General features: G+C 34.1%; 1 protein-coding gene across 1 annotated transcript in view; it reads right to left on the reverse strand.

The window, feature by feature from the left end:
* The window catches only part of LOC137400595 (uncharacterized), a 42,352-nt gene extending 24,142 nt beyond the window's left edge, over positions 1-18,210 (reverse strand). The window contains exons 1-7 of the mRNA XM_068086926.1: positions 18,168-18,210; positions 15,403-15,621; positions 13,986-14,204; positions 9,382-9,576; positions 5,107-5,325; positions 2,821-3,036; positions 1,415-1,645 (exon numbers count right to left, since the gene is read on the reverse strand). Coding sequence (XP_067943027.1) covers positions 1,415-1,645; positions 2,821-3,036; positions 5,107-5,325; positions 9,382-9,576; positions 13,986-14,204; positions 15,403-15,621; positions 18,168-18,210 — 1,342 coding nt within the window. The remainder of the gene's footprint in view (positions 1-1,414; positions 1,646-2,820; positions 3,037-5,106; positions 5,326-9,381; positions 9,577-13,985; positions 14,205-15,402; positions 15,622-18,167) is intronic.
* Between the last annotated feature and the right edge of the window lie 639 nt (positions 18,211-18,849).

The raw sequence follows: 18,849 nt of genomic DNA on the forward strand, positions 1-18,849 counted from the left end.
AAAAAGGCTGTATAATATTTTAAGTTTATGTAACATGCTGTTCCTAAAGGTTTCTTCGCAGTTTTAGTAATAAAATGTTAAACCTTTTCACTGCCATAGGCGCATTTATGCGTAATCTATAGTCAACCGACGTAGGCGCATTTTCGCGATTTTCCCAGCAATTGTGTAGTAACTTAATTTTATTATTTGTTGACAACATCACCAACGATTTTTAGGACTTTTATGGTATTGACAGTGTTGTCCGAGGATTTTTTTATGAAATAAGCCTAAAATCACAAAGCAACTTAAAATTTATTTTCTGGAATTTTAATGTAAAAATGAACATTTTTTCTTTCCGGCGTTTGAACTATTTAGTGTTATTATGGCTTTCATAAGCACCTCCCAATTTAGAAAACAGATAATTAATTATGTTAATGACATTATAGCCAATTCAGATTCAGATTTCTGTAATTACATAAATAATTAAAGTAGCAGCACTGATTCTGATGATGGTGAAAATTATAGTTTGTTAATATAGTAAGGAACATTTCTGGAGGATCGTTATAGCTTCGTAGTGATTGTAGTTTTACATACATGTAGCTATAGCAATCCACAAAGTATAGATGCATGGAATTTTTGCTTAGCACTATTTGTTAACATGCTGACAAAATAAAATATATAACAAAAATGTTCTAGATAAGGTTAAAGTTGAAAAAAATTGTATACATAATTATGATGAAGCAAGATCGGCAATTTTCAGTAAAATGGTTGGCAGTAGGCCGATAGATAAATTTGTACATGGATGGCAGTGAAAAGGTTAAATACAAAAACTTGTGGTACAGCAGAAAGTTTAAATATTAATGCATCTTTATAAGTAAATTTCTGAGTTGTGTTTAATTTTATAAATTTTATAAATATTTTGAATTATAAACAATTAGATGGCAAAGTTTAAAGATTGAAGCAGTTTTTTATTTAGTAAAAAGAATAAACTTTGACTATTTAGTTTATTCATATCAACTTTTGGTGTTGTTTTTGAATGTCAGCAAATAAGAACAGTGTGTACTACATGTATCAATTTCATCAGGCTGCTGACATTGTCAGGTGTTTTCTTTAACAACTGCTCATTATTCCACAGTTAGCTTGACCTAACATTATGCAGTTCAATATTACAAAATCATTGGAAATATTAAATTTTATTTTAGATGAATTGTTACTTTCGTGAATAGTTCTGTATTCCCTAATTACTTCTGCACTCGATGCAATTTTGTATTGCATTGGCTTAATGATTCTAATATAGTAAATTGCCCTAGTGTACTGCGCCGGTATTGTTGATCACATGTTGATTATCATAGTAAGTACAAAGGTTGCAATTTCAAGTAAAAAGACTGTTGGGAATATTTAAAATTCTGACGGTCAAGTTGGCATTGTGACTTACCATGTCCAAAGATGTCAACCTCTCTCAGCTCAACTCTCTCACCACTAGTAGACAGGATACTGAAGAGTCTAGTGAGAGGAGTTCGGTTAGAGTTGCACGTTGCCTTAAAGCTGTCTCCTTGTGCTGAATTGTTTTGGTAGCATGTTTCCCATACACTGCTAGAGTCAGTACTCGGTGCAGTATTGGTATTGACCTTGCTTGTCAGCAGGTAGAGAGCACTCAAGCGAGAAGCTGTAAAAATAATAAAAATAATATTTAGAATGCTGTTTCTTGCTAAAATAACTTGCCTTTGTGAAATGGTTTATTCATTTTAATGAAATTGCAATTGTTTGAGCAAAAATTTTATAGCAAAACTCTATGCATTATTACTTCTACTGCACAGGTTAAAAATAAATTAATAAATTAATTATGTAAATTAATAAATCTAAAATATTAAATTTTCAACTATGATTTCAATGGATATTATATATTTCTTTTGTGTTTGGTTAGAGCTGCACTTTTTCTTAAAACTGTCTCCTTGTGCTGTGTTGTTTTTGTAGCTTGTTGCCCATACACTGCTAGAGTCAGTACTTAGAGCAGTATTAGCATCGACCTTGCTTGTCAGCAAGTAGAGACCACTAAGTCGAGAAGCTATAAATACAGTATATAAAAATACATGCTGCATATCATAGGCATAGTTGACTCAATAAGAAATATAACTTATTTTACTCAAGTTGCTAATATTGGAGCAAAATTATTACTTTTACAGTGCAAGTTAAAGTGTACAAGAATTGTGACACATATTCATTGAAATTACTAAGCTAATAAAATGTTTAATTTATCGTACAAGTATATTCCTTGCTAGACTTTATTTATATTTTAATCTTTGTTACTCCATTTAAAAATAATGCTTTTTATGTTTGATCAATTGTTATATCGTTTATGAATTTAAAAATTTTATTTCTAATGTTTCTATTATGAATGTTTTTAGAATGATAAAGAATTTTACATGATATTCTACTTTGAGGTGCTGCAGCAAATTAATTCAAAACTTCGGTAATGCTGGACTTTGTTACTAAACTTGCTTATCAAAAGTAGAGACTCTTTGAGGCTCTTTGAGGCTGCCTATCTACAGGAGAAGTTGTAAAAAATATATTACTTTTCATAGGATTACCTGTGCAAGAAATTATTGTGCAAGTTAAAAAAACCATAATTTCATTTATCAACAGTTAGTGCGTACCATGAAACGTAATTAAAACAAATTTTTTATCCTCGAAAACATCAGTTTTTTGCACCAAATTCACAGCATCCTATTAGTATCTTATGGGTTTATTATAAATCAATATTTGAATCAGCTAGCGGTCACAAGATATCGTTAAGAATTTTTATGCGCTATGGACGCATATGTTATATAAGAGACAACATACAGCATTCAATGTTTCCTGGGGAGCATGTTCCATTTCTGACAAAGACCTCTATACTTTTGAATAGAATCAGTCGTCCAAGATCGACCATCCACCATGAATCAATCTTATTTGTGGTTCTTGATAAGGTAGCCAAGTCTCCATCTACTGCAAAGCTACTAACACTCTGTTCTTTGGTTGAACTCTGAGTTGTATTACCTGTTTGTGCGTAATTGTATTCTAAAAAAATTATTGTTGCATTAGATCATATTATTGGTAAATCTAAAATCAAGAATGTGAATTAAATTAGCACCTAACATATGAGAATCACAAAAGCTACAAAACATAACAAACTCATTATTTGTCTTTATGTTAGCAAAAGATAGTGCCACCTTGCAAAACTTAGACTATTTTTTACGAATGAATTTTCAAACGATTGTATTGCTTGGCACATTGAAATAGCAGTGCTAAAAGACTATGATGTATGCCGAAGTTGGTTTTGCTGTCCTTTTATTAAAATGATAATCATAGTGTAAAAAATTCGTCGGCCTTTACTCAGGCATGATCTAGGTCTGAAAAAATATTGCATAAATGTAAAAGAATTAAGTGTGGTTTTTCATCGGTTTTATTCCGAAGATAATTTCATTAGTTGTGTAGCTGCGACTACTCTGCCCTCATATTATGAGCGCTCCCTATCTATATACATGTATATATTTCTCAAAATATGTGTGTCCCTCCAGCTACAGCTATTATTAGAATAGCTGTAGCTGGGCAACGCCATGACTTACCGTCATGAGAAGCCTACCGCTTATTAACTAGCTTACTGAATTTTCCATTAGCAATGTGCCAGGCGAATAGCAAGTGGCGGGCAACTCTCATTATTTCTCATTGTTTATAAGCTGATTTTTAGTACCATTTTTGATTGGCATTGTGCCAGGCTAATAGCAAGTGGTAGGCAACTCTCATCACTTTTAACTGGCTATAAGCTGATTTTTAATACCCGGGCAACGCTGGGAGGCACAACTAGTTTATACATATATCTTGCTCCATTCCGCATAATGGAACCGGGTAGGAAACTAATAAGTTGGCTTAGTTATAGCTAAACTAACAAGTTATTGCCAATAAGACACAATAAAAAAGACAGACGCAATATGCGAAAAATATGTAAAAATAATTATACGCAATTTTATAAGGATAATACATTAAACATAAATTTGTTGCTCGGTGTCCACCACATTAGCGCGATGTTATTTACAACAACTTCAGAATATTTTAGCATGTTATGTTGTATTTTTCAAAAATCACCTTATTAATTGTTACTGGCAAATTTATAAAAGACTAAATTCATGTACAACCAACGTATGGCAATAGTTAAATTTTTAGAAACTTTTGCCAGTAAAAACTACGTTTGAATTGGAGCATCATCCTCGCTGGCCAGCTGTATAACGAAATAGAGGTAGCACATATTGTTAACCATATAATACAGAAGTTAAAGGATGATCAGCAATTTTGTTAAGAAAGCTACAAAGAATAACTAGTATGCTTTGGTAATATGTTTTTAAAATTTTACTAAGTTTACTAAAGTATGAAATATAGGTTTGATTATTTATTGTTTGTCTCTGATCAATACTGCAAATAAAGATGAAATCGAGAAAAAATATTGCCAATAAAATAAAAAATATTGAATCATATACTATTGCAAGTGATGAACAAAGAAACTGACTGTCAAACATAGACCAGAACATTGTTCATGCATGGTGTCATTTATTTGTAAGCTACTTTGCATCAAAACCAACATTGGTTACTGTCTAAGTGTGTGAAGTTTCGAAGTAAAAGTCTTTAGTATAAACATCTCTTTTGGTAATAATTCGAGTGGTTTATAGTTAGATGGTAAAATATAAAATATAGAAACAGAAGGCTTAGGTGATAGAGTTTTCTGAATGCTCATACTGTAGTATTAAACGTCCAATCACATGCAAATGACCTAATTCAAAATATTTATATCTTAAGAACCATGAGGCATGTAACTCACTTGAGTTCTGGCTAAAACTCTGAGCGTGTTTAATTTTATACTTTTTATAATTTTAATTTAATTAGTGAAGTCACTTCACTAATAAAAAATATCATAATGGGTTGGTTACATGTGTTTTTTTAAGATTTAAATCAAAATATTCTGTTCTACTGAATTTAACTGATGTGCTAGTATTTCAACGTTAGAATGCACTGCCATTCTGTACATTATCAATACACTCTCAAGCAGTCGCAACCACAAAAGCACTTTCAAGATACATGTCTGAATAAAACTCATACCATAGACAACCACTTCTGTTAAAGACAGAGGCTGATCAGAGCTCTCACTAAAGACTGCTACATGGCGTCCTTCAACTGGAGTTGCAAGCTGTATCACTCCTACTTCACCATATGGTGGTCCTTGATAGCTTCTTTGTGTCCATTCATCAGAGTCAAGAGCAGGAGCATGTGGAGACTCATAATTTGAGGTTAATATAGATATCTTCTCTAGAGTGTTGGCTGAAAGTTGTTTAACAAACTTGTTCAAAAAAATTTAGGAAATATAAAAATAATGTTATGATTCTTACATTAAAGCAACCCAAACTTTTACATGAAATTTTTTGCACTCAATAATGGGTATTTTAAAAATTAATAGGATCGCAAAAGTTGATTAATTTAAACTTCTAAAAACACTAACACACAAATTCAAAATAGTTGTAACATATTGAAACTATACATGATTTGCTTGACTAATAATAACCGTTTGATTTATATTTACAAAAACAAAATAAAGTGAAGTCATTGAAATTGGAGTTTAATGAAACTCCAATAAACTCCAAATTCTCCTTTCAATAGAGAAATAGAGAGGAAATGGATATAACCATATAAGGTTGTTTTGGAGTAAATTAATTAAAAAAGACTGTAGATTCATATTGAAACCACAATGAAAATAGCCATTGTAATACTGACAAACTAACATGGTCATAATAATGATGGAAACACTGCCTGTACAACTAGACTAGATACCAAGAAACTAATAGAGGCGCTCATTCGGAAAAAACTTGTTCAAATTAATCCAAGCTTTTCGTTCATCTTCAGGACTATTAATTAATTCTTTACCATATATTTCTTTTACTTGAATGTATTAAAATGTTTAGTAAAACCTGATTTTGACAAAACCACATCTACTGTTAAACCTCTATTTGAACGCTACCTTTATTTGAAGAACACCTTTATTTGAATGCCATCTCTATTTGACCGACACTATTGGAGAAGGATTGAAAAAAAGACCGCTACCCTTGAGCTGAGCATCACTTCTATTCGACTGTCCTTTTGACAATTTATGATCTTTACAAACTTAACAAAAAATGATTAGTAGAACTGGCCACAAAATAATATTAATAATGATGTGGTTACAACAATAACAATTATTTCTATCATGGTTGCCGTTTGCATGAATTTTTTGTTTCTATTGCGAAGCTTACAATATTTGTTATACAACTTTGAAACCAACATCACAGAAATTATTAATAACTGTGTCAAACCAACAGTAGTTCCTTGTTTAAAGTTCTTTTGATACTATTAGCAAATATAATGAACTGTTGTTGGGCTACTACTATCAGACTATAGTATGTGCTAAGCGTGCATGCGGGTAAAGATTTATTGTTGTTTCAAAAGGTTGTTCAAATAGCAACGCATAAAAGTTTTGCTCTGCTAAAAGTTAGTTTGGATGTTAGTATTGACTGGATCAGCTGGGCAAAATAAACTAAAATTAGCAGACACTGTGGAAGCTATTGAACAACCAGAAAAAATAAAATAATTTCATACATAAGCAATTATTAAAAACACAACCTGCAGTGCTAACTTTGCAAATACTTCTGTTTCAAAAAGGTTAATTTTTGTTTCTACAAGTATTATAATCATGATTTGTTTATGTCACTTGTTCTTCAATATTTGTTTGTAGCATTTGATAGATTATTATTATTGTAATATAACCTATGAATTTCCAAGTTTATAGCATATTATTTTATAGCATCACACCAGTTATCTGAAGTCGGCTTATGATGGATCGATGATCATAACTCTTCGGTAAACTGTAGTAAACATATCAATGAGCGCAATGAGCTTGAACGCAACTTTATTAAATATAGTTATTAAATAGAAATATGCATTCAAATAAAAAACTGAAAGCTCAATAAATGCACTCAAAAAATTAATGTCGCTCCATATCACGGAGAAAGCAAAATAGAGGCGACATTCGCTTCGCCCGTAAGAAGGTTAAATTAGCTCCTGAAAAGTCTGACAAGCTATTTGGAAATACAACTCCAACCTCTATTTGAATGTCACCTCTAATTAAACGTCATTACAGAAAAAAGGTTAAAAATAGAGCGTCATGGCTTTCAAATATGTGTTTTTCGCAAAATTTTTATTACTTTTCATCGTAAAATCTATCAAAAGTATTTTTGTAATAAGTTAATTAGCATAAAATTTTACATCAGCTAATGCCATAAAAAGGCAGTAACTGTCCTGCAGAACAAATCTGAACACCTGTTTGGCATTTCTTGCTATTACCTAGAATGATTATGTCTCAAGTCAGACCGGTTATAGATATTATTATAGCTTATGACATAATTATTCCTGTTAAAATTAAGTATTCATCTTTAGAAGAGCTGTTGCTCAATAGATAATCTGCAGAAGTACATTGACATACAACTAGTAAACTTTCTGTAGCCGTAATCTCTACACTGATCAGACATCTAGTATGTCTGGTCAGTGCAAAAAAATTTCCGATAAATTGATTTGATTTTGCTAAGCAAAGGTCAGCTTAGAAGGGTAGTAAAAACCTTTTATTGGTCAAACGCAGGAAGATGATTGTTTCATTTTATTTAAGTGTACATCTGATACGCTAGTTAGTTAATCATTCAATAATTATAAATGTTTGCACTATTGCCACGCCATGTGGGTCTTGGCCATACGCAACCAATACGCCGAGCCATGATATGCGGCTTCTGCTATGCAAAAGAGCTTAATTAATTTGTTGAACTAGACATTTAGGTGAGGCAGCGACTGTAAAAGTGTAACCATTAAGGTCAATTATGAATTCTTTTTGCATTAAGGAACATTTTGGAAAGGAAATTGTAAAGAAAATCTGCATTTGTCCCAGTATGTGGTATACATGGTGAAACAAAGAAAAAGTATACATTTTGAAATTGGATCTGCCATAAGCATTCATTTAGCTGGATGTTAACTCGCCAACTTTGAGTTTGTCTTCAAAATGCGTGTTACCAACATGCCACGTACCTTATTGATGAACCGCAAACATTTTATTATGAGGCGAGCATAAGATTATTACAATCCAAAACATTAAAATTTAAATTTATAAAAATCTTGAGCCTCGGCTTCACCAACATATTACCACAAATGTAAAACTTATCAATCTAAAATATATTGTACCAAACTTGAATATTGTAATAACATGTGGCTAATTAAAGAAAACACTAATTTGTTTCTTTTAAAGTTTTAAGAAAAATAAATAAATATTAATTATCAAAATCAAGGATTAAACAAAATTTTGCTCTAAACCTTTTTGGCTTATCAGATATTCTTGTTTTAATTTGACAACTCACTTTCAAACCTAAAATATATTTCTCTATCATTTTTATGCAAGGCTGTCTTGCAATTTTAATCGAGGCAGTTGGCTGTATCATGTTGGATCATATTATGAGAGTCATACAAAATCTACAGAAATCTACAAGCCTCAATTTAAAGACATGTAAATTTAGTTACACATATATTAAACTCACAAGCTCTGAGGATTCACACAGTTTTGGAGACATGTAATTAACTTGTGGGTTAATCAACTAAACTAGTATCCAATTATTAACTTATTAAAAATGAGCATAAGTTTTAAATAAAATAAGACAATGAATATAAAAACGTCTTTTTACAGGCTTACAGAAATAAGATGGAAAGTTATGTTGTTTTGATTTGTATATGTCTTGCACTGCAGAGAGCTTAACTACACACTTAACAAAATAGTGATTTACTTATGTTGATCATTGGTATTTTTTCTAATTGAGTAGATAACTCTGATAATAACCAACTAGTTATATTTGCCAAAGTTCTGATGATACAGAACAACTACAGATTAAATTTTGGTATTCTTCAAAAAAATAAGATAGATTATGTCAGCTTATCAGTAGGCCATTTATATCGTCAACTTAATCAGAAAAAGGGAAATAAATAAATATGTGATGCCATGAATCTGACGTTTTTTATTGCATATTAATATGAGTTTTTGCATATTAATAGTTTTATTCCCTTCTCTCAATTTTTGTCTTTCATACCTACTTGATAGTTGAACTTTTAAATATTCGTGTATTTTTCGTTAAAATATAGAAACGCGTAAACCAGAAAAACTGATAAAATTTTGCAGAAAGACCATTTTTTATTTTAAATATTTCTTTATTACGATTATTGATAGGCGGTGTAATTTGTTCATTGTGGTTACTGCTTGTAGTAGCTAATTTATTATACTAATGTCTAAATGAAACAAATAAAATTATTTCTACTCACATGAATTCTTTATCGCATATATCTCAATAATACCAATGCTGTATTTCTCTCCCAAGTCTACTCTCCACCATTCTACCCCAGTAGAGTTAGTTTGAGAGAGGTCTGTATAGATTCCATTGTTTGCCTTTTCTGCCGAGAAGTCGTCAAAAGTGCTGCTTTGGCTGGCTGTTTTATTATAGGCTAGGTTGTTTGGAGCTAAATAAAAACATAGCTACTGAGTAGTTATAGGTTTTAACACACTAGCATTAGGTAATGTTTCAATTTCTGTAGCAAAGCACAATAAGTAAAGTAATTCCATTTATTTATCAACTTTATCAACTAGTCACGCCCAGAAGTTCTGCTCTGACTGACTCTCTTATCAAAGGCCATGATGTACAAAATTTTTGAATTTTTGTCAAATTTTCCTAAATTGCAGATTTATGAAGCACTGTAAGCAGTAGAACGTGCTCTTTCAACAGATATTCATTTTATTGACAGAAACTAATGCAAACTATACAAATGAGCCTTTTATTGCGACCCTGTAATAAACCAAAGAAAACCGCAAGAATGCAACCCTTACGACCTCTTTATTTGCATAATAAACGGCTTCTTATCGGCCGATATCAACTGAAATCTATATACCAAACGAAAGCTCAACACGTGATCTTTTCAATCGTACTGATAATATTCACTGTCAATCAACCAATAAAGAGTGAGAGCTTTTTTATTCCCGCCAAAAGGATAACCTTGAAGCAAATAAAACCTGCTGGTTTGATTTGCGGCGGAGCTGCTTTTTTCTTATCAAATAAAATCAACGCATAATTGAAATTGACCAATGAAATGCCGCTGTGACGTAGTAGCGATTGTAAACATTGCGAAGCCATTGATGAGCTCATTCCTTTTGTCTCTGACCGAAGACCCAAACGCACGCGTTTCGAAAACTCTCTCACATTATTCACTCACATTATTACTCACTCTCACATTATTACAAGATGGCAACGAGATATACACCCAGTTCATACGGCAAGAAGAAAAGGAAAGGATTCTTTCAATCTAAAAAGACTGCTGATGATGTTAGTATTATCGTCTCGCTATTTTTGATTTATTTCGATTCAATTTTTAGTCGCCATGACTAGTTTTAATTAGTTACTAAATATCTTTTCAGCTTCTATTTATTTCATTAGGCTAAACCAAAAAAATCAACAGTATCAATTATAAAATGTTGGTTATGTATCGATAATACCTAGTTGGTGTTATGCTATTCGCTGCGACGCATTCGTGTTGAAGATTTCCTATTAGCCCTTCTATCAGTGGTAAAGTTAGCTATGGTGCTTCAGTATGCTGTTTATGTTGTATACATCGCAGAATATGAACCCAAGATAAATATGAAGTCTCAGCAAATAATTATCTGTAACCAATAATTCCTAAGCATCATAAATTATTTTTTATTTGTAGAAAATTGATGCTGCCACAACACCGCCGAGCTCATCTCTTCTTACATCAGCACCATCAGCATCTTATGCTTTAGCTTGTGCTGATGCAGATTCTGCTGCTGCTTCAGATTCTGCTGCTGCTACAGATTCTGTTGCTGTTCCAGTTTCTGTTGCTGTTCCAGTTTCTGTTGCTGTTCCAGTTTCTGCGTCCAAGCGCAAGCTGGAGACATTCAGGAAGTATTCTGCTAGCGACCCTATTTCTGCTGGTGCTGACATTCCTTCTGGTGGTGCTGCCGCAAGCAGTGTCTGTGCAGGCAGTTATAGGGTAGTTAGTTTGGAATTTTTAAATAGCTTAGTATCTTGTATAGTTTGTTATGCCTGTTCTAGTAGGAATGTAGGGTTAGTTGAGAGCGCTAATGTCTATGGTCGTCTAGTTTATTTGAAGTAGTTTGTCATGATTGTGAGACCACGATTATGTCGCAGCACACATCCTCAAGTGTGGTAAATGGTAAGGCTTACGATATTAATAATAGGTTTGTTTATTTCTGTAAGAGTAACGGGGTAGGATACAAACAGGCGTGTAGTTTTATTGCAGATCTAAATTTACCTCAGCCTATTGCTTCTCGTGCATACTACACTAAGTTAGATGAGTTAGCTACTGCATGCACTACAGCTTTAGAGGATCATTTTAGAATCATTAGGAATATTGTAAAGGAAGAGCACCTGAAGCTTGCGGAACGTAGGACTGATGTTGATGTAGATACTGTAGATATAGCTGTAAGTTATGACGGTACATGGCAGAAGCGTGGACTTAGTTCACACAATGGTGTATTTGTTGCTATAGATGTTCTTACTGGATATGTTGTAGATTTTGAAGTGATGTCAAACTTCTGCCAGGTGTGTGAGAAAGGACCAAAGAAAGAGGACAGCAATTACAACGAGTTCTGGAAGAAACACCAAGATGATTGCCAGAAGAACCATGACGGCTCGAGCGGTGCTATGGAGAGAGACGCAGCAAAGATCATCTGGCAGAGATCTACAACAGGGCCTTTACGATATACTGTTTTTCTTGGTGATGGCGACAGTGCAGCGTATGATGCGGTGCGTAGTCTGAACGTGTACGGTGATGTCAGTGTCAAGAAGGAAGAGTGTATAAATCATGTTGCTAAGCGTTTGATGACTCACTTGAAAAACCTCAAAGTTTCATATAGCAAGACGTCAACGCCTATTTCCGGTAAAGGCAAGCTTACAGAACCCTTGATGCAAGATTTGCAGTCTTATTATTGCAACGCCATTACTCAGAATCCGGGCGACATTGATGGAATGAAAAAAGCAATTTTGGCCGCGCCGTATCACATCACGTCTGATGACGCGCATCCGCAGCATGATTATTGCCCTCGTGATAGCTGGTGCTGGTATAAGAATCCCAGCAAGTTGCCTTCAAAACCTGACTTGCCGAATGCGATGTTGAGTATGATCTTGCTGGTGTATGAGCGATTGTCAGATGAGCGATTGTTGGAGCGGTGTGCGAATGTGACTACGCAGAATGCGAACGAATGCTTGAATGGAGAAATCTGGCGACGTTGCTCGAAGACCCAGTGGTGTGGTAAGCGTGTCGTGACAGTGGGTGCGACGATGGCTGTGATGGTCTTCAATGGTGGTAGAACTGAAGTATTTAGGGTACAAAAGTATTTTGGTTTGCTTGTAGGCGAGAATTCATCACATCATGCAAAAGCCAAAGATGAGGACAGATTGAAGAGAAAGATTGTCAGTAGCAGCCAGAGGAAGTCGAAAGTATGTCGCAGAACTACTGAACAACAAAGGCAGCGACATAAAGAAGGGGTAACCTATGCGGCTGGAAGATTTGGTGCCCAATTCAGAGGTATAGCGAAATGTTGGTTAGAGTATTATACATAGTAGTATTCAATAGTAGTTAGACTGAAGTATTTAGAGTGCAAACATATTTTGGTTTGGTTGTAGGTAAGAAGAAATAGTTGCATGCAAGATGAGCAGAGATTGAAGAGGAGCATCAGTAAATACAGAATAAGTCACCATCGTGGTAAAGTTTACTTTCTCCTGCAATTCATTAGCTTTTTCCTTTTGAAAGATTCGAGGAAAAAGCCAATTGCTTGTAGCAGTAAGTCAACAGCATGTCGCAGAACTACTGAGCAACAGAGACAGCGGCATAAAAAGCAGAAGTTGAAGGTAGCATCGGTAAGGTTTACTTTCTTTTGCAGTCGCTTGGTTTTATACTCTTGAAAATGCTGAGTATAGAATTGATGGGACTGCTGAAGTAGGTCAACAGCATGTCGCAGAATTGCTGAGCAACAGAGACAGCGGCATAAAGAGCAGAAGTTGAAGAGGGAATCGGTAAGGTTTACTTTCTTTCGCAGTGGCTCAGTTTCATACTCTTGAAAAGGTGGAGTAACGAATTGACGCACTGCTGAAGTAAGTCAACAGCAACTACAAACAAGCAGTTGAAGATAGGATTGGTAAGGTTGACTTTCTCTTGCAGTTGGTTGGGAACATTCTCTAGAAAGAGTTGAGAAACTTTGCTTGCATGCCTGAAATCAGTACCTTTTTTGTTATTCTGTAAATCATCTGTCGCAGTTTTGTCATATCGATTGGTATCATTTTTTTGCTCAAAAATTAGTTTTGTAATCGATATCAAAATTCTGTTTTGAGGACTTTTAGAAGCACATTCTGAGCTTCAATTTGACACCAAGAAAAAACATTTTGGCATAGCAGCTGATTCACAAAATCTGAATGGGTAGACATCTGAAAATTTTTATTGATGGCCATATCTCTAAAACTACTGCATCAAACACAATGATTTTTTGTGTGGTTAATAAGTACCTAGCTTCCAAACAGTATGCAGAATTTCAGCTCTCTATGTCTATTTTTAGCAAAAAAGGGTCTTAAGGTGTCAGGTTGCCTAGCATTAGGTAATGTTTCAATTTCTATAGCAAAGCTCAATAAGTAAAGTTACTCTATCTATTTATCAACTTTATCAACTAGTCACTGCCAGAAGTTCTGCTCTGACTGATTGTCTTATCAAAGGCTAAGTTGTTTGTGGCTAAACAATAACATGATGAACGATTAGTTTTAGATTCTAACACATCAGCTTTTAGTGGTGTCTCGTTTCCTGTTGTAAAATACACAAAATAAACATAGGTATTTATATACACTTACCATAAACTTCAACTTCAAGCAGGGCCAGTGGTGTCGAATCAAGTGAGCTGTAAACAGCCACATGTTGAGCTTGTATAGCAGGTTTAAAGTCTATGATGCCAACAGCAGCATAGGCTGGTTCACGGTAGGCTCTAGCTATCCAGTCAGGAGATGAGAGAGAAGGGTCAGTTGGATTGTCAAGTATTGATGTCAGTGTTGTTATTTTAGCGAGTCTCTCTTCTGTAAACATATTTAAACATATTTATAGCCACAGAATAATGCTTTATGAATCATTTCCTTTTAATAACATAACAACTTTATATCTACCGTAAGTTCAACTTGTATGCATACTATGATATTATCACCAGCATGATGAGCAGAATAGAATATTGATAAAGTGTTTCAAAACTGCAGAGCAATTTACAATGAGACTTTGTATGTCACAGCTTTTTTCATGCATCAGAATGATAATAATGTTTTACTAATGCTAAATTTTATTTCATCTGCTTGTTTAAGGATTCACTACGCACAAAATATGTCTTTGGCATAGCCAACACGTGTGTTGTAAGTAAATTATGTGCCGCAGTTACTTATGGTCAAGACCACCATGGTATGGCTTTAGTAGGCTTTGTGCAAACATTTGTAATTAATGTGTAGTTAACTAACCAGTATATCAGGTATACACTTGAAAGAAAGGAAACAATGATGTTCCTACGTAGATTACTTTAGTACAATAGCTTGTTTAATGCTAAGCGTTTGGATATTGCAGCTCAATGGATGCCTTGATTTGATAGTACTCATAAAAACACATTTTTTTCATTTATTGTTAATTTGCATTTTAATGCTTGTTTACCACTCCTTACTAGTTTATTTTTTCTAACCTAAAAAACACAATTTTTATTTTAACTAAAAATAATTTACACTTGCTTATTTTAGTATAAAAATTTGAAGTTAAAGTTAAAAAGTTGAGGTTGGCAGTCATATCTGTGCTATTCATTAATACATTATTATCTTTGCTTAAATGATTGTATTTCAAACTAACTAATGTTCAGCGCTGCACAGGTGATAAAATAATTGCTCCATGAGTTTGAGTAACTTATCTGGTAAGCCAGTAAAAGTAAGCTTACCTTTGTTAAAATGATTGTCGTGTTCGCAGACAGCTTAATAATCTTTCCGTAATGAGCAATTGTCAGTGCTAGTTAATGACATAACAGTTTTAAGCGTGAGTATTTTAATCGGGATAATGAATGTGAAAACAACCATTGACGATTTGGGTATCGTAATGTAGTGGATTAGATTGCTGGGCTGCTGACTGGAAGGATTGCAGAGGATCAAATTTAATCATCTGTGACGCAGATTTTTCATTCCTATATTTTAGTCTCTTTATCTGGACACACGACAAACAGACTGACATTTATATAGATTAAGCTATACTTACGGCAGCAATCCCACCGATTATAAAGCTTGATTTGTCCAATGACGTATCTTTGTCCAAGATCAACTGTCCACCATCTAGTACCTGTAGGTTCTGTATGTGAAAAGTCTTCAATGCCGAAATTGCCATTAACAGCCTTGCTAGCTGGGTAACTTCCGTAACCTGTGGAACCTGTGTAGGTGCTGCTTTGTCTGGCCTCCTTATTCAAAGCAAGATTTTCTCCTACAGTAAGAATATTTAGTTACATTTATAGTTTTATTTAGTATACTTGGAATATTATTTAGTTAAGTATGTGAATAGGTTCAAAAGCCTTCATTTACATGCAAATACCTCACAAAAAGATACTTTCAACACATATTTACCTAAGTAATTAGTTTCTAACAAATCTACTATTGGTCTAGCATTGCAAACTATTTTAAACTGAGCTACAACCTGTTAAGTATTTTGTACATCTGTACAAAGTTTACATTAAAAAATGTTAAGCTCAGCTCATATACCATGCATAATGTAAAGACATTCAAGAATTACCAGGGACTCAGCATCTTTTTCAAAAAAAACATAATCATAAGCAACATTATGTAAGTATAAAGGTTTCTAGGTATGAGCCTCAGATCAAGCTTAGAAAGAGCACTTATATTGCTATCGTAGCAGGTTTTTGCTAGAGACTATGCATTTTAAAACTGTACTTTTCAAAGGTTTACAGGTTTCACCAAATTGGTAGCAGCAAGCACAGGAAATACCACTGGAAAAGTCAAATTTGAATATTTCATAGCATTGCTGAGATACCAGCATGAGCTAATAAACTATTTGGAGGCAATTTTTAAATGTTTATTCACACCGCTATAATTTCATTTGGTACGTTTTATTTGAACACAAAGCTCTACTAATTTTCTTAATAAACAAAGTTTTTATTCTAAATCATAGAGTTTTAGAATACTTTCAGAAACTGCAAACTAATACTTGTTGTTTGTTTCTTTATTTACTGAATAGGTCTATTAAAACGACCAAAAGCTCATTGTGTGCACCAAATTTAGAAACTATTTGTTTTGAAAAAAAATTTAATTTTGTGACTCGCTATTCAAATGCCATGCAAGTCAGATTTTTTGTGCAGAAATACAAATTCATAAATTGACAAAATCTTTAAGCTTCATCAGTAAACTGTAAAGTTAATATTTATCAAACTGTGTTTATAATATTGGGCTAAATCAGCTTTAATATTTGCTGAGTATTAGACAACGCAAGGTAACCAATTAAAAGCTTTCAAGGTCAAGATACATGTGTATATCAGTCTGAATAACCAAAGTTGGTAAAAATCAATAGTATCAGTAATTCAATAACTAAAAACATTATTGTTGTTTCAGTGACTATCTTACTCTCGCACAATGCAGTTTTTTTTAGTTCTGGGACAAGGATAAAATGTGTATTTATATACTGGCCAATACAGAGTGAGGTTTTATACTAGCTGGCCAATTCAGAGTGAGCTTTTATACTAGCTGCCCAATACAGAGTGAGCTTTTATACTAGCTGCCCAATACAGAGTGAGCTTTTATACTAGCTGCCCAATACAGAGTGAGCTTTTATACTAGCTGGCCAAACTGAAATGAGTGTGACCAAAAACCATTTGGTGATCAGTATTTAAACTTTGAAAAAAGTAGGTGTTTGTATACTGTGACAACTCTCAAAGTTCTAGATGACTCAATTTTAACTTTCTTTTTAAATACATTTAGTCTAGTTGGTAGAGGGGGTCTGCGTGCACCCCCCGGAAATCAATTTCTAATTGATGTCTTCCTATGGGGAAAAATGTGTAGAAAACAGTTTGCTATGTTAAAAATTTGAAATATTGTCCCACGTGCCTATTTTATGCAAATTAAGCCGCCATTACATGAAAATACTAAAATCGCTATAACTCCGCCAATGCAACAGATAACTGCAAAAATAAGGTGTCTAGACCCAGGTTTTGAGGGTCTAGCATCAATATAAGACCAGTCTCATAGTGACCACATGTGTTCCTGACATGTAAGATATGCAAATTAGTGCCGCCATTACTGAAAAACCTTTTTTTACCATATCTTTGCAAATGTTATAGCGATCGTGAAGAACGTGTTGCCTGTACCCTTGTTTTATGGGTTGATGTTTATTATTAGACTATATTTGAATGTGCCTTTTGCTTATTTGTTTTATTATAATGAGATATAGTCAGGTAATGAGAGATTCTGAGGGTACTTACCAATTAGTGTTTATTAAGCAGTGAAATATTTTTTATCATTTCATCATAGGTGGCAACACTTTACTGAATAGGAGAGGATGTGATTCATTGAATCCGTGTCATTTATATTGGATGAAGCAGTGTGTTTTTTAGCAATTTATGAATCATTCTAGGTTTATCTTTTCTAGGTTTATCATAATTTAGTCTGCTTATAGTCAGATAGGTAAAAGGTGTTTATATAATCTCTCAAGCTCTATTTGATAAGACAATTAATGCAATTACTTGCATGACTTAGTGTCATTGGTAGTAATATTTCAAAACACTTCATCATGTTGGTTATAGGCCTATACTTCTCATTTCAGAGTAATAGTTTTGGTATAAGTTCGCCATCATGCCAAAGCGAAGGAATGCTGAATCTGCCAGCACTGAACGCACCAGCCTGAGCAAAAAGCCTGCTTCACCTGCACCAGTATGCATGCTTCATGTGTTATCCATCTCTGATCATGGGCCTTTTACCCCACTCAGTAGAATCAAAGGAACTGCATTTGATAAACTAAAGCACCTTCATGAAATCCGGGACCTGCGGCTCTGTCAGCCACATGCATCTCCTATCGTATGCAGTCTGTATGCGACCAGATTCCTGAGACTGTCCCCGAGGACCTTGAAAATAATGGGTATCACCGTCAGTGTTATCAGCGGTTCTCTGGCAATCTGCATCTTATAGAAAATAAGACAACTGAGGAACCACAGGCATCCACCTCGCTATTGCATTCACCTCGTACACATTCAACTGGACCTGTCTTTTCAGAGAAGTGCATTTTTTGTGAGAAAGTAGAGATCAAAGGTGCTGATCGAAAAACTGTACGACCTGTCCATTTCTCATCTTGGAGAAACAAGGAAAATGCATGGGAACAAATTGAATCGAGAGCTGAAAAAATGGGCATGTTTCGGCTTCATAGACGTGTGAAAAATGTAGACCTCTTTGCTGTAGAAGCAAAACATCACCCATCATGTTTGAGATCATTCCACACCGCATTTGCTAACTTTGAACGCGGGGTTAACAGAGCAAATGACCCAAAGCGTACTGAACACGCGAAGATTTCGGCCGCTTATGAGAAGGCACTGAATTTTGTACGGGAGCACATTCGAACTCATGTCATCCAACGGAATGAAGTCCTGCGTCTAACATCATTGCGCTTGCTCTATATTGAAGAACTGGAACGCAATGGGCAGAAGAATGAAAA

The sequence above is a fragment of the Watersipora subatra genome, chromosome 7, assembly GCF_963576615.1.
Source record: "Watersipora subatra chromosome 7, tzWatSuba1.1, whole genome shotgun sequence".
Lineage (NCBI taxonomy): Eukaryota > Metazoa > Bryozoa > Gymnolaemata > Cheilostomatida > Watersiporidae > Watersipora > Watersipora subatra.